Genomic DNA, 9586 nt, shown 5'->3' with positions numbered 1-9586 from the left:
AGATCCTCTCTATCAATAGTTTTTATGCCTTTCATGATTCTATAAATAGTTATCAAGTCTCCTCTCTCTCTTCTTTGCTCTAATGTCTGTAGCTCAAGTTATGCTAGTCTCTCCTCATATGATAGTTCTGAGAGTGTTGGTGCCAATTTCGTAATTGCTCTTTGTAACCATTCAAGTTTTTTTTATACATTCTTTTTTGTACTTGGTGACCACGTCGTCGCTGCATATTCCAATCTTGGTCTTATCAAAGTGACTAGTATTTTCTTCACCATTTCTTCGTCCAGGTATGTAAATGCCACCTTGATTGTTCTTATCAAATTATAAATTTATCCAAAAATTTTGTTTATATGTTTCTCAGATGACATATTATTCACAATAATGACTCCTGGGTCCTTCTCATTTTCTACTTTTTTAATTTCTTCCTCTCCCAATTTATATGATTCCACTATTTTTTTTTTCTTTTTCCAAATTCCATTATACTACACTTCTTAATATTGAATTCCATCTCCCACTTCCTACTCCATTCCCATACTTTATTGAGATCACTCGGCAGCGACACACAATTTTCTACAGTGTTCACTTTTTTTTTCAAAATTTTTGCATCGTCCGCAAAGAAACTCATATAACTTGCAATTCCTTTATCCATATCATTAATACATATAGCAAACATCATTTGGCCCTGAACTGTTCCTTGTGGAACTCCACTAATCACTTCATCCCAATCAGAATGTTTGTCTCTTATCACCACTCTCATTTTTCTTTCATGCAAGAAGTCTTCCATCCACTTCAGCAGTTTGTCCTGTATTCCTCCTGCAGTTTCTAATTTCTTAAGCAATTTCTTATCTGGCAACTTATCAAAAGTTTTTTTCAGGTCTAGAAATGCACAATCAGCCCATCCGTCTCTTTCTTGTATTACATCTACAAGTCTACATTAAGTTTGTGACGCATGATCGTCTTTGTCTAAATCCAAACTGCCCTGGATTTAGTACATTGTTTTTTTTTTCCAAACGCTTTACCCATCTAATTTTGATAAGTCCTTCACAAATTTTAGCTATCGCACTTGTAAGAGGGACCGGTCTATAGTTAGTAGGGTCTCCCTTGTTTCCCCCTTTATATATTGGTACTATATTTGCTCTTTTCCAATGTTCTGGAACTTTTCCTTCTTTCAATGAACTGCTTATTAGACTATGTCTTTTGTCTGTTAGTTAGTTCCTGCATTCTCTCAAAATCCAGTTTGCCATTTCATCTGGTCCATGCGATTTTCTGACATCGAGATTACTCAAGTGATTCATTATCTCTTTCCTTGTTACTTCTATCTCTTTCGTAGGGGGACTTTCTTCTCTCACTTATCTCTAAGTTGTATGTTCTCCCTCGTAAACTCTGATTTAAAATGCTTGTTCATAATTTCTGCCATTTCTGTTTCCTCTGTGTATTCAACTCCTCCTTTTCGTAGTTTCACTAATTCTTGTTCGCTTTTCAGTTTGTTTACAAATCTATAAACTAGATTTGGTTGATCTTCATATTTTTCTATGACATCTTTTTCGTATTTTCTCTTTTCTTTTCTGTGCACTTGTACATATTGATTTCTATAACAAGTATATATTTTCCATTTTCAGGTCTTTTGTCTTTCTTCCATTTTATCCAAGCTTTATCCCTTTTGTCTTTTAACTCCCTACATCTTTTGTTGTACCAACACTTTACATATCCTTTTTCTTGTTTTTGTCTTGGAACATACTTTTCCACTCCTTTATAAAAAAATTTCTTCAAAATATTCCATTTCTCTTCTACTGTTGTTTCCTCCCTGTGTATCCATTCCCAGTCTGCTTTTTTAAATAATTCTCTTACTTTATCCAAATTTGTTTTCCCAAACATCAATCTCCCCTATCTATATTGTTTGTTTTTTCCACGTATTTTTCCTCATTTAGTTCCAGTTCAACCAATATGTGGTCCCTTTTACTTATTGGTGTCTTATATTCAATCTTGTCCACTATTTCAGGTCCTGATGTGATTATTAGGTCCAGCCTCGATGGTTCTTCCTCATTTCTATAACTAGCATTCTCTTGTATCCATTGTGTCATTGTATGTTCTATAAGCATATCAAGTAGTACATTTCCCCATAGGTCGTCTCCACCCTTCACTGTCATCTCTTCCCAGCAGATTTCTTTACAATTAAAGTCACCCATTATAATTATTCGTCCTCCATCTTCCATTATCTTGCTTAGTGATATTCTGGTGTCTTCTAACATATTTTTGTGTTCTCTCTCTTCCTACGAAGCCGTTTTAGGAGGCACATAATTTACCACAGACTTCCTGCTCTTCCCATCCCTGTCCTCTACTTCCATCATAATCATCTCTACTCCATTATTTCCATATGTAACTTTCCTCACATTTATATCCTTCTTAGTCAGGAACATAACTCCACCCCCTTGTTTTACCTCTTTGTTTCTAATCCAATAATTATATGCACCATGTCCTACACTGTTGGGTGGTAGTGGACCTTTCAATTTTGTCTCTACAATTCCCATTATGTCCGATTCTTTTTCCTTCAGATAATCATTCAGTTCATTCAAGCCTGTTATTAAGCCATCTATATTTGTGTAAGACACTTTTAATTTTCTGCTACCTCCATCGTGTTTTCTGTTTCTTTTCCGTTTTTCTCTGCTATGAACCATTGCCTCACTTTCATATTCACTACTCTCCAATAGAATTTCTCTTCCTCTGACTGTTCTGTTCTCGTTTTTTTTCCTTAGCTTCTATTCTTTTTGTTTTCTCTTCCTCTCTTTCCTCTTTATTCATCTCTCTTTTTATGCATACCTGTTTATATTAATTACTGTCAGCTAGTTCCCCTGTTTTTGCCAAGATATTATCTGCTGTCGTTTGTGACCTGAATTTGACCTTAATTGGTCTGGTCTTATCTATATTATATTTCCCTAGTCTATATATATCTTCAGTTTCTTTCCCTGTTTCTTGTTCATCTTCTTGAACTACTTCTAATATCTTGTTTATTTTTTCCTTCTCTTTTACTCCTATTTGGATTAGGCTTATCTTACATCCCTAATATAATCATACATTTCTTTTTATCCGCTAAGTCTCTTACTATATTCTCCTTCTCTCTCATCACTTTAATAACTGTGTCCTTAGTTTGCTCTTTCATCTGTCGTTTTACTATATCTCTAAATTCAGTTTTGTTGTTCTCTTGGACTTTTCTCCAACCCTGTACTTCTTTTGCTATGGACTCTCTATTCTTTTTACTATTATTCTTTAATTTCTCATTCTCATACTTTACTTCTTTTAGCTGTCTTTTTAATTCTTCTATTTCTTTATTTAAGTTATGGTTCTTCTTTAGTTCTTCCAATTTATCAACTCCTTGTGTAATCCATGTAAGTTGACTGAACCTAACCTCCCACTGTTCGTTAATTTTTTGCTAGTTTTTCCTCTAGACTTGCTAATCTGGGAGGTTGTCATCTCCTCCCTCATTAAATCCATGGAAATTATTAAATTCACCTTCCATTGCGCTGCTCTTATCTATATTTCTATTTTTCACATTTTTACTAATCTCCTCGACTTCACCTCTGTCGTCTGCGCATCTCTTGTTGACATTCCTTCAGACTTCCGGGGCCCGTTCGTCCCCTTCCTCATTTCCTTCCATTTTCCTCAGTAATCCCTCCCCTTCTCCTTTTTCTTCACCTTTCCACTATACCACGAGCTTTCCCCTTCCCTACTAATACAACACAGGTGCTCCCTCGCCGTTGAGATCCACGAAAATTGTAGTTATTTTCTGGAGTCCAATCTTCGCTGTCACTTCGACTGTCGTGTGTGTGTGTGTGTGCGCGCGCGCGCGCGCCAGAGAGAGATGACTTCAGGGCCCAAACCTGTCAAATGGGGCCTGGGGTCGTATCAACGTTGTCCCATGGTTTCGAGGATGTCGACTACACCCTATTCTTCCATCTTGGCAAGAACAGTTTCAGAGACCACATTTTTAAGTTACCTAAGGCCGACCCCTGACGCACTAGTGCATATTGGAAGCGGTCAGCTACACAAATAAATGATCCGTAGAATACTCTCCCGGAACATTTAGTAGCAGTTTACACAAGAACAAAAGAATGAAGGAGACTGCAAGAGACCATAAGGCCTACAGTAGGCAGTTCCATGGCCATTGCCACCTGCCATCCCCACCCATAAAGTTGTCTAACCGTTTCTTAAAACAACCGATAGTTTCAGCGCTCATTACAGGGTTACTAAGTCTATTCCATTCGTTGACCACACTATCCATAAACCAGTTCTTGCCTATTTCCTTCTGAAAACTAAATTTGTCCAATTTAAACCCATTACTGCGAGTCCTGTTCTGTTGTCTCAATATGATGACCTTGTTTGCGTCACCCTTATTAAAACCTTAAATCCAGTTTTAATGGATACAGCCTTTAAAAAACGGTACAACAAATTTAAGGCTGTGTAGGGTTGTTTTCATGAAAGTAGCAGTTGCCGACAAGACTGACGTTATTTGAAAATGCTGTAATAAGCGAAATGTCGTACAAATAAAGGTTCCGGCCACATATGGTCTTTAACTTGTGTAGGGTCGGCAATCAGTCAAAAGGAAGGTCACAAGTAGGTATCTTCTAAACCCCTCACTATAACTGGGTAATCAATTAATTAATCTGTTGCTCCAGGTCTCCCTTAGAGAAAACCCACGGTTCCAAACAATACGACAGTAGCCACCAGACTGCACCACAAGCCACCCAAGGAAGAGACTCAGTACAAAGAGTCCTCGGATTACGATAGCCTCGACTTCCGCTGTTTCGTGGTTACTACGCTTGTCCCTATACATTTCAATTTGCTGATTTTTTTTTCTATGATATAAAGAATAAGTTGGTGAGCGCTGTACAGGAATACGTCGCCATACGACGGTAGACCGAGGAAAGGGGCGCCATTTTGGATTAACAATAATTCGCTCTCTCTTTTTTTTTTATAGGGGGAGTTTTTTTTTTTTTTAACCTTCAATATGGCTTCTAAACGTAAAACAAAATCTTCTGATGGCAGTGCACCGAAGAAAGGGAAATCAATTACCATGGAAGGTGCTTCGGCTTGTTCCGAATTACGTCGAAAATCGTTTAGCGACGATATTGTAACTCGAGGATCCCTGTATTGCGTTGTCGGTGTGATGCAAGAGTAGGGCGATGTACGTCGAGGTGCTCATTGTCTTCTGTGTAGTGATTCCATCATGGTCACTGAGTTTGTGGTCAAGTCTATTCTGTATTGGCACTCTTTCAATGTTGGGTCATCGCCTGAAAGAGGTGTCGTCGGCATCGGTGGGCAGATCGTGGCCAATGGGGCGATCCAAAGATCCAAAAGTGCAATGATCCAATGCAAGCCACGTCAACCTCCCTCGCCTCCATCATATCACGCCCAAATTCAGTGATATTCTTTGGCAAAATTATTTTTCTATAAACAAATATATAATTGATCATTATTAAATATTTTGAGAAACTTGAACTGTCTTTAAATTGCATGTCATACGTTGAATAACAGTGCATTGCATTTTTCTTGTGAAATCGTAAAGCAAAGGATATGATACAAATATTCTTTTTTTATATATAAAATTGGAATATAGCATATATATTTTCATTGGACAAATAGCATTTGTTGCAGATGTAGTGTACGTACTAAATAAATGGTAAATTTTTAGTTGTGCACACCTACGCGAAATAGCAATAGAAAATCAATTATCAATTTTATAGGTTATAATATATCAACGTAATATAAGATTTTCTTGGCGGAAATCAATAACAAAAAAGTTGCTAAAACCTATTTTCTAACGAACGAAGTCGCGGCGGTTGAATGATACGCCATGTTTGTTTTGATAGGTGCCGAGGTCGAAGTAATAAAAGGATGATATATTAGTTTTTTCTAACCTAACCTAACCTAACTAACCTACGTAACCTAACCAATGTAACAAATGTTTAGTAATTCGGTGACTCAAATTCTAAAGATTATCCGGGTCGTCGTCGTCACAGATGCTGACGGCCTGTTTATTATTGTACCTCGGGCAATTAACAGACGACGGCAGAACACCGTGTTCTCTCATAAAGTCCAAGGAAGACCTATTGTCTTTATAACAGCGCTTATTAACGTCACCTAGTGTTGGAGAACACCCAGTCCACAGCGTGAAAGCCGTCGTCTCATAGGGACTGGACTGGCATGGCACCCGTACCGTATCCTAACGGCTTCGTTCGTTAGTAAATTTGCTTGTAACAAAGGTTTTTGTTTTTTATTTCTGCCAGGAAAATCACATATTACGTTCATGAATTATAAATTATAAAATTAACATTTAAGTCTCTAATGCTATATCGCGTAGGTGTACACAACTAAAATAATACCATCAATCGATCAAGACCTTCAATGTCTTACTTGATGTTCCCCATCTCATCCATCAAATTCTCCGGGTTGTGGTCTTTAGCATGTATGTGTGCATTCTCATTTTCGTGTGGTCTTCTGCATGTGCGTGTATATACTCACTTTCTGGGTATTTCTTAAGCTCAAGGGATGAATTTGGTTGCTCGCATTAGATGATTAGAAGGCGCGCTGAACGGAGGCACACGAGTTATACTAACATACAATGTGGCACGAAGCATTGCACAGATCATCATTAATTAACCTTGAATAAAAATATATTGCTATGGCAGTGTGTGATTCAAAGTACTTACTTGTGCGTCGATGACGTCTTCGGTTTCAGTCGCTCCTGGGTGGGCCCTTACATTCCTTTGCGGCACTTAACTCTCCACTTCTCTAGCCTAATTCCCTACCTCCTAACCATTAATGCTAGCTTATCGTATCCCCCTTTCCGGGTACTGTACACTCCACTCACACTCGCATTCACCACCACCCACGCGCGGTCCTTGTTCGGCACTGTGCCACCCAAGCCAACGCGAGGCCACCCCCCCCCCCCCGCATTCGGGTGGGAAGGGGATACCAGCGCTCATGCCCTTTGACCCCTTCTCCCCCCCTCCCAGAGAGGGGGAGGGGGTGCCAACCGTCCGTCCCCATCCGCGCCATACACACTCACGCTCACACCACACCCCCCCTTGATCTAGAGATCACCCTACTCCTCGTCTTCTCCTTCCTCTACATCGTAGTCCTGTAGCCACCTTGGCGGGCGTCTTTCGCGCTGGGGTCTCTGAGACACCCCATCCTCTTCTGTTGTCGCCCCGTGGCCTTCCTCCTCATCTTCTCCTTCACTCACTACCCGCCGTATATCCAAGATATGTCGCGGCACTCCCTCAACAGAAACATTGTTCCGGGAGTTCACCTCCGTCACTGTCCCTCTCGTCCACTGTGACGTGCACTTCCTGTCCTTTGGTCTCACCCATACCTCGTCCCCCACCTGCACTGAGGCGGGGCCTTCTTCAGCGTTGGCCGGCAGTTTCGGTCCCTGCAGCGGATGGCGCCAATCATATTTGAACACAGCCTTTTGCGGAACCGAGCGGTCGTCTTGGCCTGACCTGGGGGAGATATTATACCAGAAAACTGCCTCCGTCGGCGGTATTCGCGCCCTCTCAGCTATGGCCTTAATTGTACGATGGTGTCGTTCTACTATCCCATTTCCGCTCGGCCGGTACGCTGCCCGGAAGAAGCGTCTTGTGTTCCACTTGTCCAATGTACCTTTCAGTGCCTCCGACCGAAACGCCGTGCCGTTGTCCATCAGGACTTCATCCACTGGGCCCCGCTCCAAAAATACCTCGTCCATCACCCGCGCAATCTCTTCTCCAGTCTCCGCCTTCAGTTCTCGCCAAATGCCGAACCGCCCTGGGCCGCAGTCGACCATCGATAAGTATCTGGTGCCTTGATAGTGGGTTACGTCAATTGCCAGCCGCCCCCAATTCTCTTCCACGCAGAGCTGCCCCGCTGAATGCGGTCTGGGGGCTGGGTTTATGGACTGACAGCGGGCACACGCCCTCACCGCATGCCGCACCTCTTCCCTTGATATGTTCGGGTTAACCTTCCTTGCCAGGAACAATGACCTATCGACCCCTAGATGATGCGTTTCGTGCAACTCTTTCGCACGAAAGGACCCAGCGGCGCACATCTCGAGCTCCTCTTCCTGTTCTTCCTTCGCTTTCAGCCAGCTCCTCTTTACTCTGGTAAGCGCGTCCGCTTTGTTCGCCTCCGAGGATACCTTCCTCACCCTTATCTTCATGCCGAACTCGTCGATTAACTCTCTCAGGATCCCGAGGCGGCGCTTCACCAGGATCTCTGCAGCTCCTTTCGTGCGTACTCTCTTTTCAGCCGTCAGCACCGAGTTCATCCACCCCGCTACCGTGGCTGAGTCCGTCCTGATCTCGATCTCACGCAGCCCCCATTTCAGCGCCAAATTTGTTCCTTTTATGACCGCGTCCAACTCTGACACGTTAATATGGTGGTAGTCGTCCTTCTTCCGCTGCCACGCTCCATCTTCGACTATTACGTTCCCTATCTCCAAGACGGCGCCGGTTGCGATACTACTCGCGTCGCACCATACTACGCCATGGTTCTGCTGGGGCGCGTTCCATTGTCCTCTCACAGGATCATCGTGCATCGTCCTCTGGACAACGTCGTGCATCATGGTTAGCGTGTCCTCATCAACCTTCTCTCCCCAATCTTTCGATCCCGCCCTCCTCTTAATGTAGCTACATGCCGTACGAAGCCATCCGGCGATCGGGTAGTGGCCCACTAATTTGCCACACAGGGAGAAAAGTTCTCGTTTACACATTTCGTCCGTCACCTTTGGGATCTCGTTCCCTCGCTTGAACATCAGCGTTCCTGCCGCGTTCCTTTCCAGTCGCAGTCCCAACACCGCTCCTCCCTCCAACGGCTCCGGTTCCTTAGCTGTCAATCCGTATCGAGCCAGATGTTCCACCACGTTCGACGTCGATACTATGCCATCGTCCACGAGTATGTCGTCTAGGTACGAGTCAGTGCCCTTCTTCATCGCTTCAGTCTTCCCCAGTACCGTCTTCAGGATTCTCGTCATGATCCTCGGGGCCGAGCTGAGCCCAAAACCAAGTCTGGTCAAGCAGTAAATTCTCCCTTTGTATTTTACTAGCTGGTACTTCCATAACTTCTTAGTCACGTGAATTTGCAAGTAAGCCGCCCGCAAGTCTACAACGGCGGACGCCCCCCTCCTTCGGCGCCACCTGCGTAGGGTCTCACTACATACATCTACAAAATCGTCGCCAGTATGACACTTCACGAACTGGTTCAGCTCTCGGAAGTCCAGCACCGGTCGTACCTTTCTCTTGGTTGGCTGCACTACCGCCATCAAGGGCAGGATTCCGCCTTCCACCGGTTCCTCCCAGGGACTCAAGATTCCTTCCTCGATCCATCGCTCCACTTCGAGGTCAAAGTCCTCCCTCACCCCCTCTCTGAGGGTCCGTGTGTAGCAGTCGACTTTATTCTTCAAGACGGGCGAGCTTTCCTTCGGATACCACTCTACTTCCCACTTCCGGCCGTCAAATTCCGCCCGGAAGTCCTCGTCCTCAATCGTGCACGGCGTCGCCCTCTCCTCAGGGTCGAGCTTCGGGCCAGCACCGCCCTCCGCGGCTCCCATTGCCAT

At 43.3% G+C, this 9586-nt stretch overlaps 1 protein-coding gene across 1 annotated transcript; it reads right to left on the bottom strand.

Moving 5' to 3' along the window:
* Positions 1-7096: 7096 nt before the first annotated feature.
* Positions 7097-9586, bottom strand: LOC143025847 (uncharacterized). The gene has a single exon (XM_076185860.1). It carries the CDS (start codon positions 9584-9586, stop codon positions 7097-7099), a length of 2490 nt encoding a protein of 829 aa, XP_076041975.1.

The sequence above is a fragment of the Oratosquilla oratoria genome, chromosome 5 (assembly GCF_046742065.1).
Source record: "Oratosquilla oratoria isolate Oo_2021 chromosome 5, ASM4674206v1, whole genome shotgun sequence".
Lineage (NCBI taxonomy): Eukaryota > Metazoa > Arthropoda > Malacostraca > Stomatopoda > Squillidae > Oratosquilla > Oratosquilla oratoria.
The sequence above is the reverse complement of the archived record's forward strand: the minus strand, read 5'-3'. Positions and strand labels throughout refer to the sequence as shown.